This window comes from Triturus cristatus, chromosome 12, assembly GCF_964204655.1.
Source record: "Triturus cristatus chromosome 12, aTriCri1.1, whole genome shotgun sequence".
Lineage (NCBI taxonomy): Eukaryota > Metazoa > Chordata > Amphibia > Caudata > Salamandridae > Triturus > Triturus cristatus.
Window position 1 is genome coordinate 601283165 of NC_140595.1, and position 26013 is coordinate 601309177.

At 43.2% G+C, this 26013-nt stretch overlaps 1 protein-coding gene across 1 annotated transcript in view; it reads right to left on the reverse strand.

The window, feature by feature from the left end:
- Nucleotides 1-26013, reverse strand: part of NFAT5 (nuclear factor of activated T cells 5) — a 796538-nt gene that overhangs the window by 119670 nt on the left and 650855 nt on the right. The window contains 2 exon segments of the mRNA XM_085638738.1: nucleotides 3193-6058; nucleotides 15251-15387. Coding sequence (XP_085494864.1) covers nucleotides 3193-6058; nucleotides 15251-15387 — 3003 coding nt within the window.

A 26013-nucleotide genomic window follows, 5' to 3' on the forward strand; every position in this document is an offset into this window, starting at 1 on the left:
CTACCCAGAATAGCCAGAGAATTAGCCGCACGCACCAACAAGCTGGCCATGGTGGAGAATCTTTTACCCACATTGTCCAGTCTTCTGCCTTCTTTATCTGGAGGCGTGGTTAATGGAGTGGACGGATTTTTTGACTTACTTTGTGCGGCTTGTGAAATAACGGAATCCGGCTTAGGTTGACCTAGAAGACACGCAGGACTGCCTTCAGGTGCCTTGTATTTCTTCTCCAGCCGGGGAAGAACCGGAATGACTGTCGCTGGATTTTGCATTGTCTTAAGTCCCTCATCCCAGACATGTTCTATAATGGGAATTGATCTTACCGACTTCTTATACTGAGCTTTAAAGTCATATAGGAAGCAGTCGGACTGCTCCACCGTAAAGGGCAAACCAAACCGCTTGGATGCCCGTTCCATCAAATTATGGAAACCACCAATGTCTGCTGGAGGCGATATATTTGTCTCTCGGCCTACAGCATCTGGATCCTGCGTATCATCAGGGTCCCCATCCGGATCCCCTGGATCTGTAAGAGGGATCACCTGTCCCTCGTCGTCTTCGTCCGTATCTGCATGTTGTGCGTCTCCATCAGCAGGTTCCGTACCTGAAGGTTGGGGAACCACTAAGGGCACCACCGGTGAAATGGCACGAGGTATCTCTCTTGGTAGAGGTGGCAAGTCCATTGGCATGTCACGTGGCACTACCAATGTAGAAGGACGCACTGGAGTGCGATCCGGCAACGTCGGAAAACGAGATTTATAGTCTTGCAGCATCTGTTGCAAATCCGACACTAAAGCCACTGGCAAAGCAATCAAGTCCTGCCTCAGAGAGCGGGGGTGTAATCCCTGTGTCAAGCTTTGGTGCCCCTCCTGCACCTCTGGACCATAAAACTCCTCCGTATCTGTGTCCTGCTGTTTGACATTCAGGTCTGAAGGGCTGTATGCGTCCCCAAACTGCCCATCCTCCTCATCCTCCTCCGAGTCCTCGAGAAGCATGGATGGTGGCAAAGGCGTGACCCGCCTAGGGGAAGTCATGTCCGGTGTAATCATTAATCTTTGGGTGGCAAATTCCGAATTTTTCGTCGTCGACGGTCCCGTCGGCGGTCCCGTCGACGGAGTCGATGGCAAAGGGATTACCAACGTCGACGAACTCGACGACGACATCGTCGACTGAAGGACAACTGTCGTCGACGGAGCTGAAATCGTCGTCGACGATGAGGCCGTCGACAGTCCTGTAATCGTCGTCGACGGAGCAGTCGTCGACGGAGCAGTCGTCGACGGAGCAGTCGTCGACGGAGCTTTCTTCTTCGTCGACGGAGTATGTTTCATCGTCGGCGGAGCACCCGTCGACGGTCTCGTCGACGAACTTGTAGTCATCAACATGGACGAACTCGTCGTCATCGTCGACGTGGTCTTCGTCGTCGACACCGCTGCCGAAGACGACGAAGTAGATATCGTCGACGGTCTCGTCGACGACCCCATGGAAACAGTCTTAACTGAGGAGATCGTCGTCGACGTACCTGCTTTCGCCTGCGTCGACGGACGCGGTTTCTTTCCTGGAACTGACTGAGGAGTTTCTGTAGCATGTTTTTTTACAGGTTTCTCCTTCTGGGACGGAGGGGATGATGTTGGAACCTCCTTCTTGTCCTTCGGGGCTATGTCCACAGTAGCCCGTCCCTGCCTCTCCTTTACACTGTCGTGAGGAGATTTTTTGGGACCAGCCTCCTCAGACCTGTCAGAGATCCCGTGAGGGGCTTTGAGAGGGACCTTGAGAGGGGGTTCCACAGAAGTGGAGGGAGATGACCTACCCCTCTTCTTCGATCTCCTGGAGGAGGTGCCAGAGATTGATTCCTCCTCATCCGAAGAGAGGACCTCCGTCCTGGTCTTTAGCTTCTGCAGCCACGTCAGCAAGCGCCCCTCTCTGTCTCTCAAGGTCTTGGTCGAGAAGGTCTGACAAATTTTACAGTCTGTGGCCTTGTGTTCCGGGTACAGGCAGTAAATGCAGTTTTCATGTTTGTCTTCCACAAACAGTCTCTTCTTCCCACAAGAGGCACAAGCTCTAAATAAAGCTTTCTTCTCCTTTTCTGACATTCTGTCACAAAAGATGGCAATAAAGATATCCAAAAGTTGAATTCTGAGAAAAACTGAGCAGAGCTCAGTGGAGACTCCCTAGCACAACGTGCGGTAGAAAAATCTGAGGCTCTGAGCTCTCTCAGGAAGGTTCCAGAGGGTGAGGCTGTGCTGATTGGTCCTGGCAAAAGTTTGGGCTCTTTTACACAAAGAGGGTGATATACTACAAAATGAGATGAGGCCTAGGCCTATTTTTCTCTTTTGTTTCTATGGTGATACATATGTATATATATATATTTTTTTGTTACCGAGGCTCCCATTCCGACGACGGGGAATGATACAAAGCATGAGAATCTATGAAAGTTCCAATACTGGGGTAAAATCTAGCTAGGGTGAAACCAGACCTAGGTTTCTTGTGTTACAGTTCAGGGAGGACTTGGCCTGGCAGTTCAGGCTTGACTGTTCCCAATAGAGCAGGGTCAAGACTAATTTGCATATGGCTAGGTCCAAACTGAGGTGGCAAAGTAATAGTATGCAAAATAAGGATGGACTGGGATTTGGCCTCGAGTGATTACCAGTGGCTGAGATTAATTTAAGCACTCCATCCATCACTTTTTTGTATACTTCAGTGTGTCGCCCTAAGTGTGACGGGTATGTCCAGAGTCTGTGCACTCTGTCAAAGGAACCACGCTGGTGAGCCCCAACTAGGGCGTAACCGGCCCTGGGTTGCTAGTGCTCCAATTTAGGGAGGACTTGGCCTGGTAGTTCAGGCTGGACTATTTTCACTGGAAAAGGGTCAAGACTGATTTTTCATATGGCTGGGTCCAATGAGGTGGCATTCTGAGCAAAATAATGATGGACTGGGAGGCAGCCTGAGTAATTACGAGTGGCTGAGATTACTTCACGCATTCCATCCATCACTTTTGTGCATAGTTTAATTTTTTTTACATTTGGCTTGGTGTAAAATTAATGAAATGTTGCTTGAAGATTCTGTGTCTAGGTTCCAAGACATTAAACAAGCAGACGATGGCGGCTATCAGGATAAGAAATAATTGTTACGTTTGTATTGCAAAATTAACAAACATATTGCCTATGTATCTAAACAAACACCTTTAAAACTGGCACTTACTGTTTTGGATTCCAAACAGGAATATTCCTGAAGTCTGCTGAGATGAAGAAGGAGAGTTTTGCAGCTGGTTAAGAGCTCCTCCTGCTGTGCTGTGAAACAGAGCAGCCTGCTGTTGTGATGCAGGTGTGCTTACTTGAATCCCTCCAAGGTTGGTTGCTGGATTGAATAAAGAGGACTGTTGTATCTCTTGCTGATTAATGCTATTTTGCAGAGCAGACATTGAAGCTGAAGTGATGAACAGTGTTACTTGCTGCTCTTGGGAACTTGGACTCCCTTGAACTATTTGAATCTGTTGGGTGTTGTGAAATATTGATGACTGCTGCTGCTCAGATTGTGATGCAGCGGAATTCTGAAGTGAGGACATTGAACCCTGACCTTCAAACTGCATGGGCTGTTCCTCCTGATTCATAGATGGCCTGTTTTGGGAGTGAAAAACAGTCTGATTCTGTTGCTCCTGATTTGACATTAGGCTTTGACTGGTGGTATAAAGCATGCTTTGCTGTTGTTCCTGAGAAGACATTGTATTCTGATTGCTGAATACAATTCCTTGTTGCTGCTCTTGTGATACAGAGGTGTTTGGGATACCAACAATGGAATGCTGGGATTGAAACATTGACCCTTGTTGGTTTGTGCTCATTGACATCTGTGACTGAAATAAGTCCTGTTGTGGCTCATGCTGAGACTGAAACATATCTTGCTGGAGCTGCTGCTGAGACTGAAACAGATCCTGTTGTGGTTGAGACTGGGACTGAAATAAATCCTGTTGTGGTTGAGACTGGGACTGAAACAAATCCTGTTGTGGCTGTGGCTGGGACTGAAATAGTTCTTGTGGCAGCTGCTGCTGAGACTGTAACATGTCTTGTTGGGGTGACTGTTGGGACTGAAACATATCTTGTGGGTGATGTTGTTGGGATTGAAATACTTCTAGAGAAGGTTGCTGCTGGGAGTGGAACACGTCCTGTTGAGATTGCTGATGGGATTGAAAAACGTCTTGCTGAGGTTGTTGGTGGGACTGGAATACATCTTGTTGGGGTTGCTGATGGGACTGGAACATGTCTTGTTGGGGTTGCTGATGGGTCTGAAATAGGTCTTGCTGGGACTGCTGCTGAGACTGAAACATGCCCTGCTGGGTTTGCTGCTGGGACTGAAACAAACTCTTTTGGGACTGGTGCTGGGATTGATACAGGTTCTGCTGTGGCTGCTGCTCTTGGGAAAGAGGGGTATTCTGCATATGTGACATTTGTGTCTGCTGCTGGAAAGTACTTTGTTCTACATTTGTAGCTCCTTGATGTGTATTGTGTGAATTCTGGTTGGTAAAGAATGAGACCGTTTTATCTTGAGATGTACCATTATTTGGCAGAGAGTTCAGTGAATTTTGGGAAATGAATAAGCGTGCAGACTGATGATCCGGTGAAGCGGATGTGCCTTGAAGCACAGTCATGGTATTTGGAGAATGGAAAAGTGAGGACTGCATCTGGTCTGGAGAGGAGACTGAATTCTGATGCTGCTCTATGGTATTAGGGTTATGGAAAATGGATCCTTGATTGTCCTGGGACATATTCTGCGCATCGCCAATAGAGTTTGAAGGGTGAAAAAGTGGAGTTTGGGATATATTTGTAGATTGCTGCATGAAGTTTCCAGACTGAAGTGTCACCATTTCACCGGACTGCTGAAAAAGGCTTCCTCCCTGCTGCTGAGTTCCACTAGTCTGAACAGCCATCATCTCTGGTGATGAGAAAATGCTAACAGGAGGTTGACTTTCGCCACTGTGTTGCATCTGAACTATGGCAGCCTGAAATATATTACTTTGCATCTGTTTTGCTTTGCCAGGAGACTCATCACCCTCAGCAGAATTAGATGATTGAAACATGTTTGAGCTGGTGGTAGATACGTCCTGTTGAGCCACTGCATTGCTTTCATTCCCAGAAACGGACGAGGGAGAGAACAAGTCACACTGCATGTGCAAGTCTTCACTAGGAGCCAGTCCACTCATGATATGGGAGCTGTGCCCATACACTGGTGATTGTTGGATGCTTCCAGTTGTTGAGCCAGTTGATGCGAACAGATCTGACTGCAGTGGGCCCGTGGCCTGATGGATACTTTGTTGCATTCCCATCACTAGTGAAGATGAAGTGTCCATGGCTTGCTGCTGGTTTGATAACGGGCTATCAGTTTGTGGAATAACATTTTCAGACCTTCCTGGCAAGCTATCTGGTCTGGAATGGGTTGAATTATCAGGTGAGGAAAACATTCCTGAACCAACAGTGCTCTGAATTTGACTGACCTGCTGAAATATTTCAGAATTCATTTGCTCGGAGACTGCCTGGGTACTTTCACCACTACCTGGTCCAGTAAACAACACAGCCGAGAGTTTCTGCTGGGCCTCCAGGACCTGCTGAACCATGTCCACATTTGCACTGCTGCTAGTGACTGGGCTAGATGGGAAGCTGCCTGTCTGCATTTGTTGTATAGTGTTCTGTAAATGGTTCACAGCATTTGTTGGGGAGTACATACTGGAAGACATTTGTTGATGTAACGTTTGTTGCTGCTGTGAAAGTTCAGCCATTTGCGACAAATTAACTACTGATGAATCGGTTTGTAGAACATCAGACTGTGCATCTCTTCTTGGAAATTGTACGTTCGGTTGCAGCAATGATTCAGTATTCTGACTGGGGACAGAGACCGAACCGAATGGGACTGAATGAGTAATGTCTTGTGTTTGGAGAGGACTCATGGTCTCTGGACTATATCCTTTTGTTTGAATAGGAGTTTTTTCCCCATCAAGAAGAGAGACTGAAGGAGAGAACGACCCACTGGTAGACATGTTTGTAAGTGGGTTTGGAGGTGGTCCAACAACATTTGTAGTCTGAAAAAGAAACCGAAATCTATTAAATTGCCAGAGAAATGTACAGTATATAAAATAAATATTCTGAACATCTTAAGTGTACCCAACATTTTGTATTTCTGTTTCAAAGGTTAAACAGGTCAGACATACATAAATATCCTTTCACACATTTAAGATTTTAAAATTGCATACCATCTATTTAAAGCATTGCAGATCAAGAGAAAACAGCCATCATAATGTTTTTACATGTAACCATGGTTCTTAATAAAACACTGTTACCCTTCATTTATTAAAACATGCTAGGTATTAAAAGGCAATAGACTGCATGGGTGATACAGTGACTTCATTAATGTCTTCCGATTATTAAAGAGTACAGGTTTTACTTCTTTGTTAGGAAATTGTATTTTAGCATTACAAACCATCTGGGCCACTTCAGAGTGACACTGAGAAAGACATGGATGACTGTGTATGAATCTAATTAAAATACCAGCAAAGAAGAACTGTAACTACATTTAATATCTTCTACAGCACCTGACCTTTCATAAAATCATAAGCCTTTGGTCACCTTGAGCTGGCCAGATGCTTCAGATAAAAATGGGCACCCTTATTTTTAGTCTGATATCATCAAGATCCAAGTGCTTGCTAAACACGTGAAAAGTGATCTTAACATACCCAGAGCTTCAAAAAGTTCTGTTACCGGCACGCCTCGCAAGAGCACCGAAGACAATATTCTGCATCTAAATGAATTAACTGTTAACTTTAACCTACCACAGATTCTTGCCAACTAGTTTGCAAACAATTACTAATCAGAACCAAGAGGTACCAAGATTTCCTTTTTTTTTGTTTTTTACCTTCCACTTAGCCCTTTGGGGAAGAAGGCTTCCTCTTACTGTGTTGCTGGAACTATTTTGCTATCTCATGGCGAAATTGGTCAGGCAGCCACATAGGCTTCTCCAAAAACTTGATGTGCATATTGTCTGTAGTTGCTTCTGGCATTTAGTGTCATGCCTCACTTTGAATTTCTGTTAATGGGGTGTATATTAAAGAAATTCCAGAGCACTACTTGGTCAATTTGTAAATTTGAAAATGTATCTGTTTACAGACTGCAATGTAAAGTGTAGATATTGGCATTTCTCTGTGTTGCTGCCCTGAAAATGTCCTGTGAATGTAGCCATCTAACGAATGGGGTGGGAGATTCCTAATTTTTCAAGCCAAACATAACTTTATTTTAGCTTTCATGTGCTTAAAATATCCTTCACAATAGGTAAGGAAAATATTACTTATTCAGCCAGCATTAGTTCAGAGCGTGGTGTAGATTCACATGATTAACATACCTTATCATCTCAACTCGGGCTTTGACGTTTGCAAGTTGTTATTGTTTGAAGAAATCTTAAGTCACAAGATGTGGGGGGTAACTCTCCTCTTAGGGTAAATTTGTGAATGGGTACCGACTAGGTTAGATTTTCACACAATGGCTAAGAATATACATCGAATAAGCATGTAAATAGGCTGTGTGATGTGCTATGTGTAGTGAAAAGAAGAAAGTAAGAGATCTGCAAAAGACACAGGCTTCCAGAGAGAAGAGCAAGTGCATATGAATCTACAGCAATACATACTACAAACAGATGTTTACAGGGCAAGATAAATATGCTTAGCTTAGACTATAAAGCAGTGTCCTTTGGAAGTAGTGGCTAGCGTGTGGATGATGAAAATGTTGGGATCAAAGTCCTTAACACTGTCTGGCTGCCTATAGTTTACTGACAGGCAAGGATGTTCACACAGTAATACTTCGTAAAGGCGTTTGGTTTTGACGAAGTGGGTGCTATGCAAATATCCTCTAATGGGATATTACCTAGAAGGGCCATAGTGACTCCTTTCTTATGGCTGGATTGTACTCTGGGAGGGAAAGTAAGAACCCTTTTTCCATTAAGTTAGATGGTTTGAATACACTCGACTATCAGTCTAGCTATGCCAGCCTTGGAGATGGGAAATCCTTTCTGAGGCATTGTAAAGTACACAGAGCTTGCCCGATTTACGGAAAGGTCTGGTCATGTTAACATAGTAAATGAGAGCCTTCCTGACATCGATTGTGTGGAGTTCTCTCACTGTAAAGCAATCTAGTTGTGGGAAGAAGACTGGGAGGTCTATGAGGTGGTGAAGGTGGAAGGTTGATACTAACTTAAGGATTAATTTAAGATTTGTTCCAAAGCACCTCCTAGTGATACTGGTAGGCTTCACAACCAGGTACCTTGTGAACCTGGTATGTTCTTGTAGTGTGAGAGCTTACAGCTCATGAATGCACTTGAGTGGTGTTATGGCTAAGACGAAGGCCACCTTCCAGGAGAAAATTGAAGGGGAATGCATTAGGTCCAAGGGTGGTCCCATGACCCTAGTGAAGAATACACTGCAAAACCACAAAGGAGCATAAGTTACTTTAGGTGGTACTGTCTTGAGGTCCCACACGAAAGCCTTGACAACAAGAATTCTGAAGAGTGATGAGTGTCTTCTGTTCTGCATGTAAGCTGTGGATAAGTGTAGGCAAACAGAGGTGTAAGCAAGGTCCGCTTTCTGCAACCGCAAAAGGTAGGCAATGATATCCTGGCAAACAGGCCTTAGCGGGTCCAGGTTTTTGAGGACAGTCACGAACAAACATTTTCTTTTTTACCACATAACAGGCCATTGCTGTGGGCTGTCAGTCTTCCTTTAAGATGGACATACATTCCTGATGAAGATTGAGGTACCAGATTACTAGGATTTCAGGTGCCCAATCGCAAGGTTGAGGTGACCAGGAACCATGTGCTTTACAATACCTTGCTTGTGTGTGAGAAGGTTTGGCCTGAGGTAAGAGCCTCTCATGAGGGCTGATGGACATCTCCAGGTGGGTGGAGTAGCAAGACTGTCTGCCCTGGTTGGAGTTATTGGAATGAGGGTTAGTGATCTTTACCTTAGTTTCTTCACCACAAAGGCAACCAGTGGGAGAGGTAGAAAAATGTAGGCAAATATTCCTGAGCAATGTATCTATAGTGTGTTGCCCATGCACTGTGGGTTAAGGTATCTGCTGGCGAAATTTGGGCATTATGTGTTTTCTGGGGTGGCGAACAGGTCAATCTGATGTATGAAGGACCTGGGGGTGGAGTTACCTTTCATGGACTTCTTGATGCGTTCTTCTGAGGAGGACTGCAAAGTTGTTGTTCACTACTGTGATATGCGGCACCCTGAGGTGAATGCTGTATTCCACCATTACAGAGAACGTTATGCTTCAACCTGTACCAACAATAGATCTTCCAACTGACCCTCTGCTTGAGACAATAAAAGTGCAAGGCACTCTTGGATGGGGGGGCATATGAATCCTCAGCAGCACTGGTGATGGAGGTTGACGCTCTTGGCAGACCCTAAAGCCTTTTGCTGATGCTGACTCGAGCCCAAAGTCAGCCGGGCAGCCAGTGGCTGACCTTATCCTGAGCTCATTAGGTTGATACAGATATGGAATGAACACCCAGAAGGGAGCGCATCAGGTCAATTTTTAATACTGTATCACTAGATTTGAACCCTATATGGACAGGATCTCTCCATTTTCGACTAAATGTCTGTATGTGCAATTTAGAGGCAGTGCCCTCCAGTTTAGATCTTTTACTGTAAAGTGGCTTGAAAGAGGGCAATCTACAAAATGTTGCCCCCATTGCCCAAGCCATATGGATACAGACACGTTTTTCTTTCTTTTTCGTAAGAAATGGATTAGAACTCTTTGCAAGAATTTGGGTGCAAAACATTACTGGGAAGTGCTAAGGATTCTAAGGTATGACATAACAGAACAAATCTTGTTTGCTGTCTCTAGGTACTTAAACTTGGCATTGAACAATAGAATCAGAGCTATGCCTACAAATGATTTGTAAACATTAAATAGCAACCTAATGATGCTAGCTTTGGATTTCTGAGTATAGGCATAAGGCCCAAGTACTGCGGACTTACCTTATCTAGTACTAAAAGCATTCACAATACAATGCACTTTACTTAAAAAGTTCTGAAACTGTAAAATTACAAGTTGATGATTTAAAAAAAAATGTCTTTATATTGGTTTTTATGATACGTTTTAACAGATGTAACATATTTTTAACTGCTGAGTCTATGTATGTTTGATATACTTTGACGAATTTTTAAACAAAATAAAGTGTACATATATATAATATATATTTGTGTCACTGAAAATAAATGAAGGTTAAGTTATATAGATCACCTGAATATACGTTAAAGACATACACAAAAAACACCAACTGCAGTTATGGTTACAAAAAAATGGTTTACAACATAATTATGGATCTACCATATTTGCAACACAACATGAAAATTTCACAATACATTTGGTTTCGAACTTAACTGGATAAAATACTCCTAGACAATGTGTTGCATAATTAACCAGCACTATCAATATAAACGTACTGCATAATCTTAGTTCTAAACCTTTGCAGAGAAGTTTGTGGGCTGTGATGATAATGAAACCTGTTCTTCACACTAAATCGTGAAATATTTCATGCACTGCATTTGGGCTATAAAAGCAGCCAAAATAATTATATATATTTTTTTCCACAGAAAAAACAAAAGGTTACAGGGACCTCATAGGTAGGCTCAAGTTTTACTTGTACAAAACCAGTGAAATTCAGCAGTTATAGCCAACTATAATTCGCGCCCCCGCAATGCACTGCTTATGACCTCACATTTTACATAACTCATTACATGGTAGGTGACATCAATGATGAAATCTCAAATGACATCATCCATTGACTGCAAGTGTTTTAGAAAGTTTATGAGTGTTACAAATATACACCAAGTTGGATTGGTGAATCAGTGGGTGTGTGAGTGGGTACGTGAGTTTCTGTATGGGTTAGTGATTGGTTGCCTGGGTACCTCTATGGGTCTCTGAGTGGGAGGGTTGGGGGGAAACTGCCTTTATGGAGTGAGTCACTGGCTGCATGGGTTACGGAGTCCATGTGCGAGGGGCTGCACGGGTGAGTGAGTGTGTGTGTGTGTGTGTGTGTGTGTGTGTGTGTGTGTGTGTGTGTGTGTGTGTGTGTGTGTGTGTGTGTGTGTGTGTGTGTGTATGGTTGTGTGAGTGTGTGTGTGGCTGTGTCGGTGAGTGAGTGCATGTGTCCTTGGTATATGGGTGAATAACTGGGTATGTGAAATGCAGTATAGGTGAGTGATGGGGTATGTGAGTGACTGCATAGGTGAGTGAGCGAATGTCAGAGTGGCTGTTTAAGTGAGTGATTGCATGTGTGTGTGTGTGTGTGTCAGTCAATGTATAGGTGAGTACGTGTTAGTATCTATGAGTGAGTGTGTGCATGTTTGTGTAACTATGGGTAAGTGGCTGCATAATTGACTGCATGGGTGAATGAGTAGGTGTGGTAGTAGCGCTATGGGTGTATGCGTGGATATGTCAGTGACTTTTTTTGTGAGTGGCTGTAAGGGTGAGAGTGGACGCTTGTGTTGAGCTATGAATCAGTGAGTGGCTTTGTAAGTAGTAGTATGGGTGTATGAATGGATTTGAGAATGGGAGTGTGTAAGGTGGAGTGGGTGTATGAAAGGTTATATGGGGTGTGAATGGGTGAATCAGATTCTGTGGATGAAGTCATCAGTGATGTTATCAGTGATGTCACTGACCATGTCATAAATGATGTAATATGTGAGGTCATAAGCAGTGAATTGCAGGGGCGTGAGTTATAGTGAGCTCAGCTAACTAGAACTGCTGAATTTGTGATAACGTGAATCTTCCTATAAATAAGATGACAATAGTAAAAAGAGGTAAATCTCCACCAAGCAAGGTTCCTTCCTCTTAACTATATGAAGTGAATGCTTCTTTGTTTGGTGGAGATATCCTCATATTCCTCAGCATCAAGGATGCGTCACCAGAATCAGAGGGAAAAGCGCTGAGGGGCCTTTTGGTAAGCTGCCCATCATTCTGGCAAAAGGCGGGAAGACCATTACATACGAATAAGGGGGATGGGGTGGGGCCTAATGGGTAGAGCTTGCACTGATTTTGCACATTTCTAGACTCGTAGTTATTTAAAGGGAGAACCATGGACTCTACTCATCAGGTAAGGTCAAGAAAGAGCCCATTCAGCACAGTCACTTACATTGCACTTCAATAGATCATTAATGCATTCACCTCCACAATGCATTTCAGATTGTCTTTCAATGTGGAATTGCCGAGAAAACATACTTTCTTTGCCTTTGTCAGGCAGGATCATTTGTCATTTACTGAATTGCAGCTTCAATTGGGGCACTTGCTTTGTTTATATATGTAAGTATTTCCCGTTGAGGTTTAAGTTTTGTAAAACATAAGCAAGCAAGCTTCTCTCCTGCAACAGTCCTCCTGTCCATCCTGCCCGCAATCTGCTGCCCTCTTTTGCTCTGTTTCGCCTTTCCTGCTTGTTTTTCTGCCCTCTTTTGCCTTTTTTGCTCGTTTTTCTGCCCTTCTTTTTGAATTTTCTACTTGTTTTTCTGCCCTGTTTTGCCCTATTCTGCTCCGTTGTGCCTTTTCTGCTCGTTTTTCTGCTCTCTGTTTTCCCTTCTTAACAAGGAGGGAGAGGATATGTGCCCCTCCTCCGCGGACCAGCAACGTCTACCTGGGTGCCCTAGCACCAACCAGGGCACCCGGTGTACTACACTAAGGACCGTGGGGGGAGCCTCCTGCGGGAGCAGACATTGGCCCTGCACTCAGAGAGCTGCTGAATATGCATCTCCCTGCGTGAGGGGGCAATCTTTCATCTGTTTCCCGGTCCGCATGACAGCAGGCAGGAAAACAGATGAAAACTCAGATCCCAGTAAGAGGGAGCAGTTTAACATCTTCCGCTTGCTAGGAGTGGAGTTAGTATTTGCTCCCGCTCCGCAGGAGCTGTCACAGCTCCTGCCAAATAAGAGCAAACAGCTATCTGCTGAGGGTAGGCACCTCAGGAGATAGCAGGAGCCGGTCCTGGGGTTGGCAGTCCTCAGGCCCACTAATGGCTCCAGAAGGGGAGCTGTGCGGCCCCCCATCTTTAGTATGCGTGGGTCTGCCCCAGGGTGCTGGTGGCCCCCTCAGTTTTAAATAGGCATTTAGCCCCACAGAGGTGGTGGCCCCCGGGAGGTCTGTGTGGCCTACCGGCAATCTTTATTGGTTTAGGCCCTGGGAGGTGGTGGTCGTCCCGTGGGCATATTAAAGCTCCAGGATGGGAGCCGCCCAGCTCCTTCCACTATTTTTCTAAAGGCCTGGGGAAGTGGTGGTTCCCGGGACTCAAAAGAATTCTTGGAGAGGGGGGGCCCGTGCGTTCCCTCCTTATTTTAATACATCAATCTGCCCAGGGACCATATATATATATAGACATTTTGAAACATACCATCAGAGTAACAGGGAACTTCTGAAATGTTATTGCATAGATCAGGTAGAAAGGCATGAATGAGGAGGGGATAGGGTGAAAAGACTTCGAGCTTTGGAGTCTAGATATATTATAGATCTTCAAAGCAAAGCCCCAACAGGATTAAATAACGACGAACAACTGTGGACCCAATTAGATTAAAAACTTAAAATTAAAAACGACAAGACACAGTAAATAAGGAGATCTTATAAACAAAAAGGAAGGACTAGTGATAGAATAATCAAGAACTTCTCACTAAGAAGCTGTGTTTTCCTTCACTTTACTCTCCTCTTCTCTTGAATGATCCCTATCAAAAGATATGGTTAAGATCATTAGGGAGCTTGACATGATAAAGGCCCATTCAGGGCGTAATTACGGAGAACTATTGGGTGTGAAATTGTATTGATATGAATTTGAAATTAGATGAAATTGTGAATCCACCCAAAGTTCAATCATTATTATGTGATTTTCTTTATATATATTGCACAAGCACTGTTTGCACTTTTGTTTGTTTGTATTATATTTATTTTAGTAGAAATAAACTATAAGGTGGCCGCCATGGATTATGCATTCATTGTGGCATAAGTCCGTCTTTTATGTCTATTTTAAACATGTGATGTATGGTGACTTTAAATACTTGTGTGTTTGCACAAACAAATTGACACTGACGAAGCCGTGAGGCGAAACGCGTCTGTTGGAAAATAAGGGGGTGTCTGCACAATAAAGCACCAGCTTCAGGATTTTCGTGTGTGCTTTCCATTTTTGGCATCTATTTAGCTGCCGTGTATAGTTTTTTTTTTTACGCTTTTTGCTATGGTGGGGTCCCTGGAGACCTGAACACCAGAGCTGGAGGGCAGGGTATTCTTTCCCTGCCCCCTATTCTTTATTTTTCCTTTTTGTTTTGTAACTCGGCTGAAGTAGAGCCCCAAAATGGCTGGCAACACTTCCTGGTTGAATTGTTTGCAGCCAATCAGATCTCTGCACGAGATTGTCATTACGTGCGAAGGCTTCATGACCCTAGATATTCAAATTTGGTTTTCCTTTAATATGTCGAAAACTACTGAATGGATTTACACCAAAAAACAAAAAGCCTGCAGTGTTTGGCTTCAGCAAAGATCCACTACTGGGGGTCCTTCGATTGCTCTAGTGTCTCTAGTCTGATACCTACACTTTATCTCAGTCTCCTCTTTGTGTTCCCATCAAAGTTTCATTTGGGCCTGTATAACTGTTCTATAGGAAGTAAGGGGGAGTAGCATAATTATTGTTCATTAGAACCTTGTGGATTTAGTTGTTATTGAGCTGCCATCTTGCTCCCACCTCACAGCAAGCTACTACAGCAGTCTTTGTGATGCACAGTCAATGTTCTTTATTGTATGTGTCGTGATCTGTCCATTTGATAATCCTTGAAAGTCTTGGCTCAAATGTTACCTTGATCTCTTATGCATAAGACAAAGGTGAGTATAAAATGAACCCAATAAAATGCGAAATGGAAACGGAATGAGTGATCACTGTTAACAAAGTTACTGAAAAAAATTAAAAGAAAAAAGGAACCAATGCATTATGAAAATAGGCAACAGAGAATGTGTCGGGCAAAGTCATCAAAAATATCGTTAAATCTAGTCCCCCTTACTTAAAAGTCTATATATATTATGAATCCGAAATGCCTCGAGTTTACTTTTGTATTTCAAGAAACGTCTAAAACATTTAATTTATCAAGCTAGCGTTTCAGTCATAAAAAAGGAGTGCTAAGAACAGTTTCTTTGGAAACAGCTGCAGTAAATATGGTGAGACTATTGGAAGCATATCAATTAAAGATGCAGCTTACTTTGTAGTCTGGTTCTGTGGTCAACTCCATTGGATCAGCATCTTCACTTTTAACAATAATCGTCTGTATAAGTGGAGCTGACAAGGCACTAGAATGAGTATTGCTGGATTCCATGTTGCAGCTTGTAGCTTTGATTGCTGAAGATACAAAATTAAATCAAAGAAAATGTAAAAGTTACAGCAAGTTATGCACTAAAGCATTCTGGCAGACATGCTTCATAATTTAGGTTCCCCATTACATCAAATCTAATCAAATTTAACAAATCATCAGTATGAAATAACAGTACGACAGCATTAAGGATGACAGATAAGAAGTTATGTTTCTGTAACAACGGTTGTCTTGTATGTGCAGCCATAATATCACATGCTTTAAACGTTCCACAGAACCAAGAGTTAGTTTAAAAGTATCATCTTGGAAATAAGTGGGCATTGTCTTATACATATACACACACATACACACTCACTTGAATTACCGGAGTTTATAAATGTGCAAGTGGTTTATGAACTTCTTTGTTCCCTTTCAGAAAAGAAGCTGGAGTAATGGCAATTACACTCCGAGGAAGGACGCTTTGCAATGACACACGTGATAATACAGAAGATCTTGGAGAACCAAAAAGTTAAATAACCATTGTCGGCAGTGCAACTGCTTTGGTCACCAGTAAGCCGAAATCTAAAAATATTAACTCCCTTAACATCATGGCCAACAAACAGGACAAATGTGCATCATGGTCTGTGATGGTTACCAGGAATTGCAATGGCAACACTTCAAGCCCTTACAAATCGCACGAGGAAATAGCTGTCAAAGTGTCATTCCCCGTGAAACAATACAAACGTCTGCTTTGCAAGCGGTCCAGCAATTACACAACAGTTAATTCCGAATTACTTCTGAAGGCAGGTGGTAATAAAGGAAGCTGACAGTTATCACTGTCAACATGGTTAGCATCCAGAAGATCAGCAAATGGTCCAATGGAAAGGTCCATGCAACCCCAAAGTGCCCTTTGCTCTTATCTCCATAGCTCTGAATCAAGACAGTCACTCCCTCATCATGGAGATGTAGGAAAAAAGGGGGAAAGGGAAAGTGGTGGCATGGAAAAAGTAAAACAAATTACTCCTTACTAAACTGTCAAGCAGAATACCTCCAATCCCCTTCCCACCATATATATCCCCATATGTATACATCACTACACATCATACAGCTTTATATATAAAATAGAAGGCAATGTTGTTTTAATCCTGCAGAGATACCCTCACCTTTTTACTGACTGGAAAGTCTCAATTAGATATAGGTTGTGTAAAGAAAATGTCTTAATCTCCCAAACCCTAGGCAGCCTGGCAGGACACCACAGAGAAGCCATAAACTTGCTTGTTAGCAGCTACTGCTTTGGATCTGCCGACTCAAAACAGGGAAAACAAGTATCCAACAGCCACTGAAGTTTCTGTGATAGCAGCAGCTCGTTTTTACTTCTGTCTGAAAGGGTTCTTCCAATTCAACTATAACAGTCCCAGGTCCTGGAGTCCTAGGTCCGGTCCTGTAGTACGACTCCTTGATGGATGGCCTGTGTACCACGAGCTGTAGTTCTGAGTCTGACCCAGAAACTCATGTCTCAGAAAGAAATGCACCAGGGGTTTTAAATCGTATCCCTCAAAATGGGAAGGAACCCTTAAAACTCAGATTTTGTATGCCCTAGTAATATGGTGAGACACTTAGGACAATTAAATATGCCTTAGTCACACACAACAAATGTAAAGAATGTTAAGAGACTTCAATGAGCGCCTTAAATGTTTTCCAGTAGAAGGGGTTCTGCTAATGGTGGCAGAGTCAGCCTCAGAACCCTATTTGTTTCCAGGAAAATGTCATCTTGCCATCCCTGCTTCACCAAACAAGGGCTAGGTTGCAGTTTGCTTCGGTAAAAGTTCACCTTGCAAATATAGCATTATATAGGAAGGATTGCCACTAACTATAATTTTTCAATGTTCCAGTTATTCGTTTTCTTCCTATCTGAATGCCTTCATGGAAATGGATGTCTCCTCCATTTGAGTCAATACACAAGGCTTCATTGCAGTATCTCTTGCAGAACAGATTTTTTAATTGCCAGCTAGCACTTCAGCATATAGAATTAGTGAGCTGCTGGGCTTTTCAGCATTTGAAACCTATGCAGGGTACCACACCAACAAGGTAATATTAGAACCTATCATCTTTATTTTACTTATCTACTTTAGCAAAACTGCCTCACCGTCAGAACGCTCCCATTCTATGGATGTTAGGAGAGTTTTGCAGTTTTATGTAAAAATGACTAGAACATTTTGGAAATTTAACAAACGTGGTCAATTATATACATACCTACTTAACCACTTCTAAGCAATTCTTTTACTGATGGAATTTTTCCTATGTTACCATTATCAATTGGTTAAATAGTCCCTGCCGGGCTGGCTTAAGGTCTATTTGACCACATTGCAGACTGGTTGAGGATTATTTCGTTAGCATATGTCTGTAGGGAAGCTACTTGGAAGTTCGTTTATACTTTCACAAGACACTTCTGTCTTGATTCGAACACTGAAGTAGACTCTTGTTTGGGTTAAGCTGCTTCAAGATTCTTTTTTGTTGGCTACTTTTTTTTTTTTTTTTTTAAAGAATTCTGGATATTTTCCTTATTTTTTCCCCTTTTGGCAGAGCACTTTACATGGTAAGGGATAAGCTTGCTACTCAATTCTAATGTCTAGGACTATCGATGAAGGTCCCACGAAGTCGAAGAACTGGTTCTTCATCATAAGAATCTTCAAAGAAGTCAGCAACTACCTGATCTCCTCCCCAGATTTGTATTCTACCATAAATGGATTAAAGGTATACGTTTGTATTGCAGAGTCTAGCCTTCCAAAAGAACAGACTCTAGTGTAAATGACTGTGCAAGGTATCGCAGATGATGGAAACTCGAGTCTTAAAGAGACAGGTTGTTATTTTTTTCTTATTTGAGCCTAATGATGTTAAGGTCTGTCAGGGTGCATGTGTCTATGATTTGGGGATTTTTTTTCCTTTGTCTTCTGCAGAGGCAACAGGTTGGCTTTAGGTGCCACTATGTAGTATTCTACAAGGGGAGGTTATTTTTATTAACCTGGAAAAAACAAATCAGAAAACTGTGCTTTTACAGAGTGTATATCTGCAATCAAGATGCTTCATTTTCCACCCTTATGTTAATCTATAAATACATTTTAAAGTGTCCCACAGGTCGCTGCCAGCAGTGGGCAATTAGTTTAATGTTTATCACTGAAATAAAGATCCTACCACGCAGAATTAACTTTCCACTTCCTGACATCTTCGATATACTTCAGAATGTCAAAATTAGCAATTCATTATTATTCCGAGGGCAGACTCTCTTTCCCTAGGTAGTGTCCTGGAAAGCACAAGTAAAGAAATATATTTCTCCTAGAAATATCTATGCCTTTTGCAAACCGTGTCTTCATACTGTTTTAAACCATTTTATTCGAATTTCATGTCAGATCAGAACCAAAATAAAATGGTAAGGTGAGCTGGTGCAAGCAGTCTATACACACTGAATATTTTATGCATTGTCATATGTATAAAGAACTTATGATTACCACATTCCTACAGTGAAATAGAATTTAGACACGGATCCCTAACTAGGAACATCATGCTGTACTTTCCATAAGCCCCACTTCTGTCGTGTTTTTGTGGGCATCCACATGCTTCATAACTCTGCTTCTCCAGAATTCTGAAAAGCATGAGCCCTGCTCTCCATTTGGAAATACTCAGAGCACGTCTGAGCAGCCTCCCTTGTGGCTAGAACAAGACCCAGAATCAAAAGAGAGTAAGGTTAGCTGTGGACCAAAAAGATAATCAACATGTTTTGTTGGACTAAATTAATGACCCAACATTCTTCACGGCTTAAAATGTATATAATCTTTAGACAACCAAACAATCACTTGTTGCAAAAGTTTGCTATTGTAACATTTAAAGCATTCGTCAGCTGTTCATTAAAATATGTTACGCCTCTGTGAATTCATCCGGAAGACATCCTAATTATACTCATGTATGGAGGCTTTAAAATTCAGTAAACCACCGAGTAACTCAGGATATCAAATTACCGTAGGGATAACCCGGTTCAGGTCTGTAGCTGCTCACGTTTGTTGCCAGCAAAAATGGATCGACAGAGGACACCTATTTCACCCCCAAATCTATTTATGTAAAAAGCTCAACTCACTCATATATATCGAATACTTGATGTACACAAAATAGTTTCGGGGGGCTTCCCCTAAACAGAGCAGTGCTTAAGGAGAAGTCTTTCACTTTTGCACTGAATTAGAAATAGTTTTTTGTTAGAACCAGGCCTATACCTACAAACGCTTCGGTGTTACTGTTCATGTCTAATTCTTTTATGCATGGAGCGGGTTAAGGTTAATATGGCGGTTAGGTCTCGCTGATAAAAACCTGAACACTACCTCACAGGAGACCCTCAACAGCCTATTGTATTGTATTGTATTGTAATTGCATTTATATAGCGCTTACTACCCCTGACGAGGCGTTAAAGTGCTTTTTCGGCAAGTAGCACGCTACTCCGGAACCCATTAAGGATTATTGTTGAATTAGTATAGTGAAATATGAAAGTAATTTGAGTGGTGGATAGGCTGGTCAGTAATTTGGATTCAGAAGATAGGGGAGGGCTAGAAGAGGGAAATTTCATAGATGGAAGATAAATTCCATACTGAATGCAGGGAATCCCCATCATCTCCCTGGTACCTCAAGCATTTGGAAAAGGATGCCCTCCCCATACATCGCCTCCTTCTGGCATAGGAGATAGGGTGCAGGTATTTGAACTGAATAAGTCTATAACATGCAAACAATGCAATCCCCATTGGGGCCATTAAGGAAGTCTGCCAACTGTCAGTCCTTTGGGCCTAAATCAGTGTTTCAGGCTCTACTAAGGTCTGGAAATAGGTCTGATGTATGTATCAATAAGGTTTGGTAAACTCGCATATATTTTTGTCAGAGAGAATGGGCTTAAATCGGGTAATCATTTAGGTCACGCAGATATGGTGTCCGTGTGTGACACAGCTGTAGGTAATCAAAGAATTGGGACTGTGGTCACCCAAATTCTTCCACGAGAGTTGCAAATGTTTTTATGTCTATAATCGTGGTTCAGACTCCTAAAGTGACGGCCAGTGCATAACATCCTATGCCTACAAACCCCTCCAGGCCCACAACCTGCGACAGGAGAGTCCCTGTCTATAGTGGAGTTACTTTCATATTTCATTATTAGTAGGACTCCTTCCACACACTGTTACAATAGCAGGCAGGCTGCATATTGGCAGCCATCCCCTATACAGAAAATTAACAGGTACTTGATGTCCCATCGTCCACCATTCGCTGGCATACATCGTATCAAGTGACGCAGAAAATTCATTTAACGCTGCTAAATGAGATGCCCAATGATACGCAACAAGGTCTATTTTTTTGGTCCACATGACAGCGTTATTTGCAGCATTTGGACATGCTTTCTATTGGTATCTGATTCCACCCAAAAAAGGAACTGTCCATGGAAGCAGACCAAACCTCTGTACAGTCAGCAAAGGTCGTCAGCATACAGTGAGATCCTACCTTCAACCTGTGGTGCTCTTCTTATTCCTAAAACATCATCTGTAGTATACAGTTCTGCCAACGGCTCAACTGCAAAAGGACATAAAAACATGGACAGCCCTACAATAACTAGAAAGTAGTCTCACAGTGTACCATTTGTATGCACTCTCGCCTATGGCTTTGTGCGTAGCAGCCGGGTGTAAGCAACAAAAGTTGGCCCTTTGTACATGACAAAAGTAGGTCCAAGGTTGAGTAGCTTCAGCAGTGCAAACAAGTAACTCCAATTTTGATCATCGAATGCAATTTCAAAATTGTTCTGAAGCATTGCCGGTGGTTCTCCCAAGCACCTTACTGGAGCCAGCGTATTAGTGACACAATTAATATTATGCCTTGACAACCTGTGCGGCATAACCTCCTTAACATTTGTGCAACAATATACCAATCACCCTTCACAGGAGATTAGCCAGAATTATTCTTAGAGGCTGCATACATTGGCAGTAGATATGGAGCCAGTAGTCTCCATATGTTAGCATTCTAGTTGGAAAATTCTAATGAGAAACTATTGGGTCTGGTCCTTTCCACGCTGCATTTGAACGATTCCTTCGGTAATTCCCATCATGCTTGCATCGTTTACTAAGCACCACTGCACATTGGAAAGGGCCTTATTGAAAGGGTTGCAATAAAGCGGTTTAGGCCCCCTTTCTTCTTCTGCGGCCACATGCTATACAGTCTTTGATAAATTTTGGGAAATTCCACAGCTATTGCCGTACCATCTGTAACCTCCCACCCTTCATCCGTATTAATACGGACTACTGAGAGCTGCCTCTTGTGCTGATCCAGTATAGTAGTTTGCTGGCTTAGTTCCCCTAATCACAGAGACTATTTTGGGAGGCGAGCAAGTCCTTTTGTGCCTCCCATACAAGTAGCTGTAGATAATGCACATAGAGAATGAGTTCCATAGCTGTTATCCTATACCATTTTAAGTGCATGGATTTCAGGTTCAATCTTTGCCATTTCTGCTAGATTGTCTTTTACCATCTTCGTAATGGTATCTATTTAATGCCTCTCCTTACTGGCTTGATTCTTACCAAACTTCCATTGTTGAGGACACCAACCAGATTAAACTGAAAATATTGTTTTGCTTGATCTACTCCTCCAGAACATCTCTAAACTCTGCATTTTGCAGCCACCAAACACTGATTTGCAACACACTAGAGCACCAGCCCATTCATACTGTCACACTCACTGGTGGGTTCTCAGAAAGCCCTCTTGCATGTTTATATGACCGTATAGTTTTATGCATGTATGTCAATGGGATCAAAAAAGTAGTCCATGTGGGAGAATGTACTATGTGCCCCTGGAGAAAAATGTAAATCCCGGTTCTTTTAAGTAGTATTTCTCAAAGAGCATATGCCATTCTAGAGGTTCTCAGTGGTGTACTGGTAGGAGCAGAAGGCTCGGATATCATGACCTTCACTAAAGAACTACAACAGGCAATTAGAGGCAACCCAGACCTACCAGCCCCAGACTGGATAGAGCCCACAGTGTCTTCACAAATTTCTCCAACAAAACCCTGGCAACAAACATCCTAACAAGGGTACACTTCTTGGAGGAAAAGGAGTAGATACTGTGGAAGGCCAGGGTCAAAGCCGACTTGGTCTTTCGAGGACACACTATCCAGCTCTTCCAGGACCTGACGGCCAATACTCTCAGATGCCGCAGGAAATTCCACAACATCAAAGACTTTCTCAATAAAAAACAAATCAAGTATCCGTGGAACCACCCCTTCAGTTTAGCACTGCAATGGACCAGGAAATACCACACAGTTAAAACTCTAATGGAAGCCCGAGCCTTGCAAGGTCTGCCCCCTGACAGAGAGGACGAGCCGATGGCGGAGGAGCAACGAACAGACAGCAGCGCAAGCAACTAATGTGGAAGACAGTAAGGTGCACCATCACAAACCGTCAACTCAAGGACACCCGATTGGAGGAGGCCAAAGCGGATATCATCACACGCCTCCTTAAACAAACAATGCATGCGTCATCCTACATACCCTCACCAATGCTAAGGAATGGGTGCAATATCTGCACTCCTTAAAAAAGAGATTGCAGAACTTAGGCTGACAGGCGTCTGGCGCTACAAGCACCCGGACGAAAAGGACTACTTTTATTTATCCAACTCACGAACAGACTACATCCTGGTCACGCAATCCCTCCTTCCAAAATTAGAATTGGCATCTATGACCGATATTTCCATATGGTATCACGCACATCTACCTCTCCCCTGGAGAGATAATTTGCCCACCAAAATGGGCCCACAGCAATGGCGACTTGATCCATAACTCTGTAATCCCACCAACAGACAAGAAATTTGAATAGTGATAGCTGAATACTTTGAACATAACACTGCCAAGGAGGTTTCCCTGCATAGAATATGGAGCGCCTTTAAGGCGACTACAAGAGGGGTTATGATCTCTGTAGGCATATAGAAAGCCAGGGAAACACACACTGTCTAAGACAAACTCGCCACTGAAATCAAGGAAACGGAAAACTCCTCGCACAAACCCTAAACTCTCTCCATATTTCGAGGCTAGTTATAAAAAACATAGAAATAATCAGGCAGAAAGAATATGGGAGCCCCAGAAAACCACGACACAGTGCGTATTTAGAGGACCGCAATTGGCCCCCACTAGAGCACCACTGATTGGGACTCCCTGGCAGCCCTGATCACCAAAGACGAGATTAGACAGGCACTTAAACTACTCTCTGCAGGAAAATCCATATGCAATGATGTCCTAATGCCTGTCATTTATGGAACGCCCCTGTTCGACCTATTGACACAGCTGGAGATCCTGTTTAACCTGTTACGCACAAGAGTAGTATCACCCTGACGATGTGCAAGGCAAGGAACCAGCACTTTGTGGGACCTACCGCCAAAATGATCTACAGGTGCGAATCTTTACTAAAATTGTAGCACAGCGCCTGGACCAACTACTGCCTGGGTTAATTGACCCAGTTCAAGTTGATTTCATACACAAAGGACAAGGGGCAGAAAACGTTTCGGCATCTTGCCAATCTCATAGGAAAATAAAACGCAAAAGGAATATCTCCACGTTCCTGGTATTACTGGACGCCAAATAAACATTTGATTGTGTTAGCTGGACATTTATGGATGCCACCTTTATGAAAATTAGATGGGTCCCAAAATGGAAGATAAAATAATGACAGGTAGCTTATGCCTCCCTGGCAGTGGTCATCTGGGTTAACGATCACTATCACAGCAAAGATACAATCAAACTCACTAGGGGGACAAGACAGGGATGCCCACTCTCCTCCCTCCTGTTTGCTGTGGTAGTGGAACCTCTAGTGCTGACAATTAGGCACAGCCGCAATATCACAGGTATCTCCTACTGGAGCACAAAGCATAAACGTAGTCTGTTTGCCGATGACATCCTCCTCACCCTAACCAACTTGCCAGACTCCTTGCCAGCATTCATGTGTATCCTGGACGGTTTTGAAACGGTTTTGGATTTTAAATGAATGTCCTACCGCGCCTACTATACTTCTTCCAATTCCTACCACAGTATCACAGGTATCTCCTACTGGAGCACAAAGCGTAAACGTAGTCTGTTTTCCGATGACATCCTCCTCACCCTAACCAACTCACCAGACTCCTTGCCAGCATTCATGTCTATCCTGGACGGTATTGAAACTGATTGGACTTTAAATGAATGTCCTACCTCGCCTACTATACCTCTTCCAATTCCTAACAGGACACATTCCGGAAGCAGACCGTATCAACCTATAGAAGAGAGTCCAAACTTTTATCTGGAATAGAAAGCAACCACATATCAAATATGCTCCTAATGCTTGCTAGAGAAAGGGAGGGCCTTTTGTGTCCCAATTACCTGCAATACTACTGGGTGGCCCACCTACGGTTTTATCTCAGAATGGATGGTGTGGAAAAGCGAGAACCACTGTTATCATATGGCGAGGGCAATGACCTGCCACCCCCTATGGGACCTTGTGTGGCTTCCCTGCACAGCTCATCCCAAAATTGTCTATGCGGCCACACCAACAAGAACAGTCCTGGATATCTGGGACAGACTGGTCAACAAAAAGGGCTTTACGACCTTCTCCTCCCCTAACACACACATAGCCCAAAATACTGATTTCACCCCTGCCCCTAGAACCTTCACTAGCTGGACAGACTGCGACTGATGCACACTTGGGGACTTTTTCCATAATGGCTCAATCAAGTCGTTCCAACAGTGCTCACAGGAATATCATATTCCTGAAACCGCCAGACTGCAATAAGGCCAAGTACACCATTGGGCCTTACACTCAATAAATTCACAAGAAGCAACCCGCAAACTGACACCCTTTGAGGACCTCCCAGGGCCCTTCCCAGGCACCAAAGGGCAGATACCCAAGACGTACAAGACTATATAAGCCTCAAAGCTAATTCTCTCCCACCTTTACCGATCCCTCTGGGACTCAGCCCTTGGGGAACCTGTAAGAGCCAAAACCTGGGATCAACTCTGGCGGGACATTCCTAAAAGTCTATGCAGCATCCCTCAGAGAGAATCTGCCTATAAAATAATGGAGGATTGGTATCTAACACCAGCCGTCTCCACAAAATGTACCCTGACACTCTAGTGCTTTGCTGGAGTTGTGGGCAGGCGTAGGGAACTTTCCTACACATTTGATGGAAATGCACACTCGTTCAAATGTATTGGAAGGAAATCCTAGGCACTTTGAGATACCCCATCCCGCCCATCACCTCATCTACAATATGATAGGGGAAGTTAAGCAACTCATCGCATCCAGATTGAAAAAGAAAGAGTCCCCATCAAAGACACATTGTTTTTTTTAAATGTGGCAGGTGCTTGCCATGGAAAAGATTAATCATTCACTCATTCATTCAACAAATATACCAAAGTGTGGCAACCACCAATAGATTATATGGAGCAACTGCAATTCCATAGCTTTTCACCTCAGCGGCTTAGAGTCTTACAGCTTTTCTTTTTTAATGACACAATAGGACACAAGTACCTTGCTAGCATCCCCCATCCCTCCACCCCCACCACGTTGCTCCCGCTCCTTGACACTGCCAGAGAGATCCCAGTGCAGTCCCTCCACTTTATAATTGACAATAGCCTGAAAAGGAACACA